Source organism: Centroberyx affinis, unplaced genomic scaffold (genome assembly GCF_046629955.1).
Source record: "Centroberyx affinis isolate AG114_WGS23_722 - 3 ecotype Tasmania unplaced genomic scaffold, CSIRO-AGI_Caff_v1 ptg000939l_1, whole genome shotgun sequence".
Classification (NCBI taxonomy): Eukaryota; Metazoa; Chordata; class Actinopteri; order Beryciformes; family Berycidae; genus Centroberyx; species Centroberyx affinis.
Genome location: NW_027279514.1, coordinates 88019 through 100518, shown reverse-complemented (window position 1 = coordinate 100518; position 12500 = coordinate 88019). Strand labels below are relative to the sequence as shown.

General features: G+C 39.6%; 1 protein-coding gene across 1 annotated transcript; it reads left to right on the top strand.

Moving 5' to 3' along the window:
• The first annotated feature begins 6483 nt into the window (after window positions 1–6483).
• LOC139646007 (BEN domain-containing protein 6-like) lies at window positions 6484–11607 on the top strand. The gene is made up of 6 exons (XM_071521902.1): window positions 6484–6512; window positions 7878–8001; window positions 9258–9314; window positions 9934–10028; window positions 10156–10363; window positions 11478–11607. Exons 2-6 carry the CDS (start codon window positions 7887–7889, stop codon window positions 11570–11572), a joined length of 570 nt encoding a protein of 189 aa, XP_071378003.1. The 5' UTR covers window positions 6484–6512; window positions 7878–7886; the 3' UTR covers window positions 11573–11607.
• Window positions 11608–12500: the final 893 nt, after the last annotated feature.

Below are 12500 nucleotides of genomic sequence, written 5' to 3'. Positions count from 1 at the left end.
ATTTTCCTAACTTCTCATTCATGCATTTTGTTTTTAATAGCCTATACCATTTTCTTTCACCCAGTTCAGTTTTGTTTTTGAGATGGAATGAAATAAGATGAAACTTCAACTATATTGTCATAGGAAATTGCACTGAAGCAGCAGAATCTAGGTCAAAAATTAATAAATTAAGACTAGGATACAGATAGAAACAGCAAAGAATGGTAATAGAAGAAATTAAGGTAAAGAGAAGGAGCATCTTTGGCTTTTTAATTCTGCAGATGCAAATGTATTTGCAGTCATTCAATTCACACAAGCATACAGTCCATTTCAAGGGTGTATATGCAGGATGTGTCATTATCCATCTGCATTCAGACTCACAGAGGGGGGTAACATGAACAGAAGTGACAATCTGTGCAGAATATATAGAAATGTATCGATGTACAGTATATTAATGCAAATTAGCTTTGTGCATGTTTTGGATTGTGATTAATTAAGTCTTAACAGTTACAACCCCCAATTATAAAGGGGTGAGAATATTTATGCAAACAGTTGTATTTTTCCATTTTTAATTAATTGTCAGAAGTGAGCTGCGTTCAGTTTTCACCTTGGCTTTGCTGAGTAGTAGCTACTATCCAAATTCAAGTGGAGAAAAAAAGTGATTCAATGGGTTTTCATTTGAGGCCTCAATGCAATAAAAATAAGAACATTTGAAAAGGTGTCTACACTTTTTTTGATAACCATTTTTACATTTGGCACTGTAAAGGGGGGACAGTAGAATCTATCTCGAGGACTGGTTCACAGGAGATTGAGCATCACCATGGTACATCGACAAGAATGTAGGACGGACAACTGATGTTTCCGTTTAAGCCATTTATTGCCACCATGCACACATGTAGAGCAATAGGAGATGAGGCTTGACGGTTATGGTTTTCTATAAATGATAAACAGAAAAACACACAAGAATTACAATACAGTTAACCAACATCACACTTAACAATTAGGTTCCTAACAAACAATGATTAGTACTTTAACCAAGGGGGTGAGGGGTAGGCCTACCACTGCTGAAATTATAGAGTACTACATAACAGAGAAACATTCATTTAACTAGAAGGGCACTCGGAGAGCGCAGGCCTCCGCCAAGGTTCGTGCTATTAATGCTTGTTTGTGAGTCGGATCCGGATCCGCTCCAAAATGTAATGGCTTCTTCCTTGGCCCATGCTACACCCTTCCACCAAGTTTCATGAAAACGGGGCCAATAGTTTTAGTAGTTTTTCCGTAATTCTGCTAACAGTCAAACAAACAAATGGCACCAAAAACATAATCTCCTTGGCAGAGGTAACAATTACATAACATAAGAAATTCAACATTCTAAATTAGGTTATAAGGATTCTTGCATTTCCTTAAGAGCTACAATTAATAAATCATGTGCACTGCGCACTTACACACAATATTATATCTGTAGTCTCAAGGCAAACAGGCAAGGTGACAATTTACCAATATATACTGGTCAATCACATCCAATCTACAAATAACCACAACAACATAAGAAAGTAGTAAACTCACTTTATCACGCACAACCATAGGCGTGTATCTGAATCACAGGGACAGAGGGCCCTCACATGTGGTTCGTGTTGCTGCCAGCCAGAACAAAGGAAATGGGCAGGATATATAGAGTAGGCCATTGATTAGGAGTGAGTGAGGTCAGGTGAGAATGGGCGGATCCACGCCATGGCAGTAGGTGGAGGGTTGCTGAATAGTATGGCTCTATTCTACACAGGTCTAGTATATCTCTTGTTTGATAATGCTGAAAACGCCCTCATAAAAACCTGTCAGTCTGCACTTGACCCCTCATAGTGATTATTCAAAACCAATAAGACTAGGCTGCAGGTGTGCTCCGCATAAGCAGGTAACAAATGAGCCATGGAATCTGGTACATTTCTGGTATGAAAATCAGAAATTAGGAAACTTAAATTAAATGAATGTAATTATTTGTGGAAAATTATGGTTCATAGAGAGAATTTGGGGCAAATGGAAGAAATAAAAGTCCTAGATTTAGAGTAAGTATATCCAATACATTAATGAATTTGAAAGTGAAAACACCTTTAGCCTTCTTGTTAGATATGTGAGGACCACAAGGAAGAATAAGAAATAACAATTATGATAAAATAAAAAATAAAGTGAAATGATTTTCATTAATGTTCTTTCATTTACTTGTAGCCTACATGCCATTTGGTGGCTGCAGGTACCATGTATGATGGACCCAGGGAATCAAAACTGGCAGTATTAGTGCAATGCTCAACCCAGTGAGCTGCACAGGAGCAGATAGCAGCTGATTATTTATTCTTTGTCCCTTTGCCCTCCCATAACACCTGATAAACTTAGTATCCCTCCCTCCCCCACACACACACACACCCACACACACACACAAAGTAAAATACTTCCCCATCTTGCCTAATGTTGCATTATTTGATAGAAAAATTACCATATCCATCACTTCTTTCTATAATATCCCCTGAACATAAACCCTAAGTATTTAGTTTAATGAGGGCCAATGTATTTCTTCTTTCTATTAGTTTCACTACATTATCTGTAAACAGAGAATAGAATAACCAACTGTGTTTCTCTTGACCACCGGTGTCAACACCTTGACACAGTCCCTGATTTCTCTCTGAAAAGATAATAATGTTTTGTACTCTCTCTTCTCTGTTGTGTTTCTAATGTTCCCTGAACTCCAACCTGCAGAGTCTCCTGACATTGAAAACCTTCAGCGACGTCCAGTCCCTGCAGCCAAACTGATCAGCTACATACACACACACACTCACACACACACACACACACACACACACACACACACACGCACACACACACACACACACACACACACACAAACCCCTACATAGAAGTTACACTCTAGCTATTTTAATATAAAATAGTGTTCCTGAAAACAAAAGTCTCACTTCTTCATTTTGTCTTTCCTTTGTAATTTTCCAGAAGATCTGTGGCCATGTGGAGTGTGGCGTCAAAACTTCATAATTTGTCATTACTTATGGCACAATAGGATTTTACCAAATTAGTTTTGGAGATTTGTTTTGTTTGCATTTTGATTGCCCCAACTGCTGATGCCTTGTCATCCATATGTTTGTTTCTCTGTATGTTCCTGTGTGTGTGTGTGTGTGTGTGTGTGTGTGTGATGTTTCAGTCTTTGCAGTAACAGTTGCCTGGATTTTGTGGCGGAGTCGATGGCGATTCATTCTGTATCCTTATTGTTCTTATGTCTTGTTAAACCTCTGCAAACCTCTCATGTGAATAATAATTTAATGTATTGATTTCAAATGCATTTAAAATATTGTCTGTTAGGTGAAAACCTTGTATCTCCAAAATATCAACTTTTCAGGAACTAAGAAAAACAGCCTTGTTTGTAGTTTTACCATCATGGATTTTTCAGATTTCCAATGGGTTTTGAAAGGGTTTCATAAGCACCAAGAGTCATAGAATTGATTCAACCCATAGAGCAGCATGTACGCCTTCAGCTGAAGTTACAACATGAAAATCAGTTGTCAAATCAAGTTGGAGTTACAAGGTCTTCACATAATAACAACATGCAATTCCTGTATGATATTTTTTTTCATTTTACATTGCATCAATTCACAATAAATGAAAGAAATTGGCTGACATGGACTGATTGTAATGCAACACTAAATTTATTTTTTGCAGTAGGATTTCAGTCCCTCTCTGTTTCCTCGGCTGAACAGCAGCAGCAGCCGGCGGAAGAAGCGTCAGACTCTCTTCTTCTTGGTCTTTTTGACCTTTGAAAAGTAAAAGAGGACAGTCAGTGTCTCAGATCATCTTGATGGAAGCAGCCATTAGCTACAGTGTGAACGGAGCTGATGAAGAACTCCTACCTGATGTGGTGTCAGAGGATTGTTCCACCTCCTCCTTCTCCTCAGTGCCAACCAGGCTGCTGCTCAAGCCTTCCTGGTCTGAAGTAATGGCAGGAGCTTCAGTAGTGAGGGTCAAAGGAACAAGAGGAGCTGAAGCAACAACAGATTCCATTTCTGGGCTTGGTGTTGTGTCTCACTCAAACCTCCATCAAGGGGGACTGAGTTCACTACAGCTGGCTGTACCACAGTATCTTATGCTGCTACTCTATCATACATGTGCGCAGTAGGTCTTCTTACCTCTTTGGTGTTCAGCACGTCATTTTTGCTGGTTTGGGAACACAAACGGTGCCCAAAAAAAAACATGATCAGGAAGACAATAAACATTGTCAGCAAGATCCTGGGTGTTCAACAGGACAGCCTGGGTGACATTTATGAGAGAAGGGCCCTCTCTAAAGCCAACAAGATCCTCTTTGACCCCCTGCACAACGATCTGACTTTCCTCCCTTCAGGACCATCTCCAGGACTATTTTATCCTCTCTGCCATCGCTTTTAATGCACATACATAAACTCATATCCACAAGAGGAGGAGTGAGACTATATATATACAGTCAACTCCAGAATTATTGGCACCCTTAACAACACATGCAATGAGTCATATTTTGGACTCAAACATATTGGGGAGCCGTATACTTTTATTTTAACACAATCATTTTGAGTAGTACAATATTTTTTCTGCAAATATATGTTTCAAAGTGATTGGCACCCCTACAATTAATATTTGGTGAAGCCTCCCTGAGAGCGGCACTGAGCCTCTTCCTGTAATGTCTGACAAGGTTGGAGAAAACTTTGCTGATGGTGTGCATGGCCAAAAAGTAAGATTTTGGTCTCATCTGACCACAACACACAATTTGCTAAAAAATACTAAAGACTGCAATTCTGAACACCAGGCAAGAAATTAGGTTGTCGCAGCAGCCAAAGTAACAGGATTCAGGTGGTTTTCGTATTTGTACATACAAACTGGGGGTGGGGAAGCTATAGCACACTAGCTGTGTGTTCTTGAAAATGAAACACGTGCATGTCGGGTGGCAAAGCAGTTTTCCCGTGCTGTCCTGTGAACTTTTGGTTATTTTTAGGACCCATTCTTCTCTATTTTTCCAGTCTTTATTCATAGCGAGGGGGTGGTAGCTTCTGATGTTGCTAGCTAAATAGAGTTGGTGTAGCCGACAGAAAGCGCTTTAGCCAGGCTGGGGCGCTAGATGGTGTTCATTTCCAACACGACCCGGCCGCAGACAGGCGCCTCCGCAGTTGACAGTCAAAAAATGCTCCAACATCAGAAGAGGCTCTGGAAAGATGAATACTATTTTTTGTTGTGCCTTTTTCAGCTGCTGTGAAAGATGGAAGGTGAAGGCCACAGAAAAGGAAAAAGCAGCCATAGGACTTCACCTGAAACATGCACCAGCAAGGACTGGGGGGGACGGGGTTTGAATCTCAATAAACAAGCAAATGCAACATTATTTTCAAAATGTTTTTGTGTTTTCTTTATATCCTGAATGCTGTCTTTTGATGAAGCTTTCTCTATGCCCTAAATAGGTTAAAGATTTTAAAAAACTGTAAGGTATCATAGAAAGATGTGAAATTTAGCTTAATTCTATTTTATTTGTATGCGGGTATTTAGTGGCTTAAACGTACATTTTATATAGGTTGAAATAATGTTGTCTATAAAACGTTGAAACGACGTGGATTGATGTCGTCTATGAGCCGTTGAAACGACGTGGGTCGAAAGTCCAATGTCAGAAAAACTTTAATATCAGCCCCTCCACTAGACGTCGAGTCGACCTCCAGGACCAACGTTGATTAGACGTCTGATCTACGTCGAAATGTTTGCTGGGGAGGAATAGACAGACGGCATAGAATTTAATATAGGTGTTTTCTGTATCTATGACGACTTGCGACATTACTTGCCAAGACTCTCACAGCTGGCAAGCATGTAGCCTAACTAGCACTAAACTACTTTTCATTTGTTGATATATGCTTTATTAGAGTAATAAAATAAAATAAATAATAAAAAAAACAAACAGATTGTGCCTTTAAGGTTTGCACTCTGTCAAGTAGAGCCAACTATTCTTTATTGCTATGTTCCTTCTCTCTTTCTCTCTCTCTCTCTCTCTGTGTGTGTTAGTAAGAAAAGGAAGCTGTCGCCAGAGAAGCAGCAGCGTGCATGAGTTACTGATTCATGTTACAAGTCTGGTAAGTTTAATTTAGTGCTGCATTGCTCGCTCTCTCTCTCTCTCTCTCTCTCTCTCTTTCTCTCTCTCTCTCTCTCTCTCTCTCTCTCTCTCTCTCGTGAAAAGTAAAGACAAGTCTTCCGCGGACTACCACTATCGATACAGTTTCCATCTAATTCCTGAGCTTTCGGCGGTCGCCCAGCCTTCATACAGGAGGGAAAACGCTATCTAATTGCATGGACATTTAGACATACAGGGGAATGATACATGGAAACCAGCTGGAATGTCCCTGTATTGAAACTAGAACTAAAAACTACATTTCCCTAATGGTGACTCCACAGACGTTATCGACGTGACGTCATGACGACAGGAAAAATGACTTCCGGGTAGCTAAAGCGACAGTAGCGCGGTCTATTCGAACAAGGTAAGGAAACGGGGCTATATTGAGCGTTTATGGGTCAGCTATCCAGTTATTACCGTGTTCAACGATGTATAGGGATAATAAAAGTAAAAACAAAATTAATCGGACGTATCTATTGTCATTTTCCATGCGTTTTTTTCCACCTGTGTACGTGTTGTTAGAACTGTTAGAACTAGCTGTCAGCTTCATTAACTTGAACTTTTACCGAGTGTAACGTTAGCTAGTTAGCTAACCAAATCCCAACAAGCTGCCACTTAGACTTGTTATGAAAATATACATGTTGCAGCTAGCTTCTGCGTTAACTCCCATCTACTATGTTACTCTATTGTTCTGCATATCAAGAGAAGTTTAGAGAAGTCAGGGTGAGATGGAGAGTCTAGACCAGAGAGGAGAAACAGATAAGAGGAGGAAGGAGAAGAGAAATAAGAGTTCAGGTAGGAGCTGTGAGCTACCAGCCAAGCCAACTGTCCAATTATACTCTTAGCCTAGACACAGCTGACTGGGACTGCTACATACAGAATGACACCCATTGGTGATCCTGTTGTGTCACTGCCTGAACCCTGAAACCTCAGGGATGGGTGACACACCAACCGTCTCTACCTATCTAAATAAAAACCCTGGGTCTGTTCGTTGGTGATGGTTCGCACACATCACGCAACATATTGGAAGCTTTATTATTACATGTCTGGGCATGGAAACAATATAAAATAACATAATGTCTACAGAAAGGGAAGTTACTTTCATCAGTGCAACTGTGGTACCTGGACAGTGAGTGATTGATCTATCTAACAGCCAGTGGTCATGTTTAGACGGCAAGTGTGGATATGTGCACTTTTACACTTCTTGGATGGGAAATCAGAAAAATCCCACTCCTTTCTCACTCTACAGTCAAGCTACATCCTCAAACACCAGCATTTTCTTGTCTTTCTGTCCTGTATTTGTGTGCTACACCTGCTACTTTGTACAAATTCCATGTAGGGATGATGCAGGTTTTCTACCCAAAGGTTTTTGTAAATAAACATTGTGATTTGGTCTATATTCAGGTCCAGATACACACAGGAGTGCACCTCTCTGACCTCTCTGTGTTACTTATATTCCCACTCCTTTTCTGTATTGTATCCTCTGATAAAGTCCAGGTGACCAAAAGCTCAGCATTTAAAAGAGAACTACATTGATATCAGAGTGTGAAAATGCTTTTTACTCATCCACACAGTAGTGATTATTAAATACATAATACACTTAGTTTTCATGTAGGGGTAAACTTACTTTAGTTATGGACAGAAGTGATGTGTTTTCAGTCTTTCATCCAAAGCTCTGATATGACAAGTGGCACTTTCTTTTTAATAGTCTTTGTTTGTTTGTTCCCAGGCCACCGACATGGAGGACAAGCCCAAATCAGAGCTCCTGATTAAGCTGCGTAGAGCAAACCACAGGCTGAAAGAGCTGAAGCGTGAAAACGCCAGGCTGAGGCAGTGCCTATCTGTTATTGAAGGTAGACTTTCCTTAGGTATTCATATTTAATAGGCATGTAAATACCACTCTTTGTTTACATATTCTTTGTTAGCTGGTAAATGGCAAAAATACCATTACTTAGAAAACAACTAGGCCTAAATTACCCATGAGCATGACTTAGTATAACTTCAAAATTATTTTATTTTGCAAGATTTGTCATCATAGATACCTTTGCCACACTGACAGTCTGGTCTCCAAAATAAAAGCCCCCTATTACTACAGGCAACACACACATGCAGCCAGCAGTTAAGCAGCTTTTTCTTGGAGTGGTTGGTCTGCCCTGGTTTGGTTTATTTGAGGAAAGGACAGGTGCCATGGCTTAAAGTCCCACTGAAACGGAAGTTAGAGCATCTTTAGATTCTGTACTGTGACGTATTTCCCAGTGAAACGGAATATTTGAGCGGTGTACAGTTACAAGAGGGATTTAAATCAAATCCTTTGCATTTGATTGGACCGCTAAACAGTGGGCGGGGCTTAGAGTTTAGCACGATATGGAGCTACAGAGAGAAACGGAGCTACAGAGGACAGTTGGCTCCACACACACCTCCCTCACCTGTTGTTGGATCCAGAGGAGGACAAGGGAGAGATGAATGAATTAGACCTCAGCGACATTGTTTTGGAAATGAAAACAAAGTTTTTGCCCACTGATATCCAAACACACATCTCTTCCTAGCTCTCTCCATATTGCTCTGTCAGCTACTACGACCCAGAAACGGTGAAGTGCGGTTTTATATGACCAGTGTGGCTAGCTAGAGGTTGAAGAATGATTGATGGGTGGATGTCATGATATTATTGGTTGAAATTGGTTGATACATGCTTACGTAAGCACACGGCATATTTTGTTTTACAGGAAGAAAACATGATTGGATTTTGATATAAGAATACAAAGAAATTGATTTTTTTTTTTTTTTTTGGCATATATTGTTAAATAGATGCACAATATGACCGGGGATGTGATCTAAAAGGGTTAAAAATGCATTTTTCATTTCATCTCGACTTTAAATACAGTGTGGCAATCATTGCTCTATAAAAACAATCATGAATAGTTATTCGGACTGTTATCATGGCAAAAGTATTGTGTTGACAAACCCAACAAAGTAACTTTGAAGCTGTCATACTCAATCTTGCCTGTGTTGAGTCTATTTGTTTTTTTAAGGCCGTGGTATTTTTGCTGAAACTTATGCAGTTAGCAAAAGTTTGGAAATACTGGCTAATTCTTAATGTGTGTGTTTTCAGAGTTACCTGTCTTGCTCCAAGAGGTAAAGGACTTGAGGAAAGCGAGACTTCCAAAGGGTATATATGCATTTTAGCATGAGAGTGTGGAGATTTTGGTAATTAACACTGTAAGATTATATTTATATAGTTAAACTGATGTTGTCAGCAGCGTGTTGAAAAATAATGACAAAAATAATTAAAGAATTTTTGCTCAAATAATTACATGGTCAGACATGCATAAAACGTCCAAAAGCATATGTGTTGTTGCACTGGAGATTTGCAGCTGTTTATTAAAATTTAATTTCTTGTATTTGGGAATTAGCATTCACTTCCATTTGCTGCCATCGTAAAGTGCTGTGGAGGAATTGAGCATCATTAACTTCATCTACAATAATACAATTAATTACAAAAGCATTTCTTACATGCCAAATAAGCCATGAAACATCTCTGTTTACCAGAATTCTCAGTGTTCTGCATTAGTGATGCCACTTTATTCAAACAAATGGCTTAATAAAAATGCACAGTTATATAAATAAATAATGCTAATGTAATCCAGATGTATGTACTTTAATGGACTTAAACATTCATATTTACCAGATTTCACAGATATCAAGAAGAGTATGTTTGATTCTTTTGGACCTAAATAGTAAAACACTGTAATGACTCTCTGAAAGTTTTCCATGTGTTTTGTTCCCAGAGAAAAGCCAGTTCTCTGCGACAGAGAAGCCTCTACCCGCTACTGTGACCCCAACCCAACCAAACCCTGCAACCACAGCAAACAAAGATGACATGGTAGTGTTTTCATACAAAAACTCCATGAAGACAAGCTCCCAGTGCCTTTTTCTCCCAGACTTTCTCCCTCAGTACAGATCTTGGCAGTTGTTGCCGGTAGTAACTGTTGTGTGTCTCCATGTTTTAGGTCGAACTGGCCAAGGGAATAGCCATAAAGGAAAAAATACTTTCACGTCTCAGCAAAAGTCCAAAGAAGATTGTGCTTGAGATGATGGCAGACCTATTCTCTAGAGAAGAGATGGCATCATCTTCACTGTCTGGGAAACAAACCAATGCCCATAAAGACAAGGAGGCCAAGTCCCAGCTGTGCCCTACAAAGGTTAAAGCAATTTGTGGTAAGTTATTGAAGGTTTCAGCGGTATATTTTTTTCTACAGCCTCATATCACAATATTACCTCAACATACCTTTGTCAAATGTATTTTTAACGAAGTACAGACATCTTGACTTTCAAAAATCTTAAGCGAAGCCAGCTTGTTTACTTTGTTCTGAGTAAAGCAAAACAAAACTGAGAGGAAGTGGCACCATGTTAGCAGGCTAGATTTTGTCCAGCATTGGTTAGCTAAACCAGGGGTTCTCAGACATTTTCATGTCATGGACCCCTAAATACTCACACTTTAGACCACTGTATGGGAAGATTTTTGTTGTTTTTGATTTAGTATTGTGCAGTTCACACTGTGCATGGGGTGATAATAGTGGTGACAGTGAAACCTATGATTATTATAGATACATTTAACTCATTTTGCTGGGGCCCCCTGCACCTTTGAGGACTATTGGGCTAAACCAGTTGTTCACTTCTTACAGATCACCATTTTTGAAAATTTGATGCTACAATTTACAACTTTTCACCTTGAGGCAGACAGTGTATTGTTAACTCCACCCTCCACCCTCCGCCCTCCGCCCCCTTAGTTGGTCAAGTTCCCACCCAAACACTTGTCACTCATCTTGATGAGCTTACCTTGAAATGGCATGTAGCCCGAGGCATCCATAAAGTCACCACAGGTGTTGAAGTATACAACAAACACAGCCAATCTACAGTAAAAACAAGACTAAGAGTCTAAAAGCATTGAATTTTGTGGAAGCGTCCCTGCCAGGAATCAAACACGGGTCTCTCGATTGAGAGTCTGCAATCTAACTCCCTGCGGCACACTTTCACCTACGTGACCAAAAGTGGTGAACAGAGTGAGCGACTGACTGACCGACAGTGTGATCCATAGAGCCTTTGCTGTTGCGGGGCTAAAAAAGCAACGTTGATGTACTCTCTTTTGAACGGGTCTTGTCTGCCACATGTTCTCTGTACTTTCTTTTCTTGCTGCTTTCTGTTGTTGCTATGACTTCCCTGCACTGTGGCTGCTAGTTTCACTTGTTTTTTTTTGTTTTTTTTTGTTTTGATGGAACCAAAAAAAGTTGCATATTTCAGCTTTAAAATGCGTCTTTGCTTATCCCCACAGAATACATGCGGCGGACGCACGGAATGGACGAGAGGGAGACCAAGCGCATCATCCGAACCAAGCTCAACAATGAAGCAAAGTTATTCAGAAAGTAGCACGTACACACACACACACACATACACACACACACACACCCTGAGATGCTGCTGAGCAGTTTCTGGCCATGTTAGCTGATACAGCTATATAGGCCTTTTTCCTTTATTTAAAGTGTTAAACCCAGATAATTGTAATAATAATAATAATTTGAGCTGTCACTGAAGATTGTAGTACCATTGTTTACTGGTCCCAGTCATTTAAAATATTGAGTAGCACTGCTCTAAGTCATTATTGACCAGCAGAGAAACCACTTTCTTTTCGTGGACTTTTTTCTTTTTTTTCTCCAACATATGCACCCTCCTAACGCCATGCACTCTCCCCTTCCACAAATCTTGTCTATACGCCGCTTTTGTGTAACTGTTTTTTTGTTTTCTTTTGGGGTTTTTTTCTAAAAAAAAAAAGAAAATGTTAAAGTAACGGTCTGATATCTTGTATTCTCTCATTTTCAATGCCGTCCAGCTAAACTAGTTGCAGATACACTTGAAATTGAGGTTTCCAAATAGTAGTATTTATTCTTATTTTAATCTTACCCATGTCTGTTTTGTTGCCTTATCTACCGCAGGAGTCAGTATACAGGCGCATCTCAATGAATTAGAATATCGTGGAAAAGTTAATTTATTGCAGTAATTCAATTCAAAAAGTGAAACTCATATATTATATAGATTCATTACACACAGAGTGAAATATTTCAAGCCTTTATTTCTTTTAATTTTGATGATTATGGCTTACAGCTAATGAAAACCCAAAATTCAGTCTCTCAGAAAATTAGAATATTGTGAAAAAGTTCAATATTGTAGACTCACGGTGTCACACTCTAATCAGCTAATTAACTCAAAACACCTGCAAAGGTTTCCTGAGCCTTTAAATGGTCTCCCAGTCTGGTTCAGTAGGCTACACAATCATGGGGAAGACTGCTGACTTGACAGT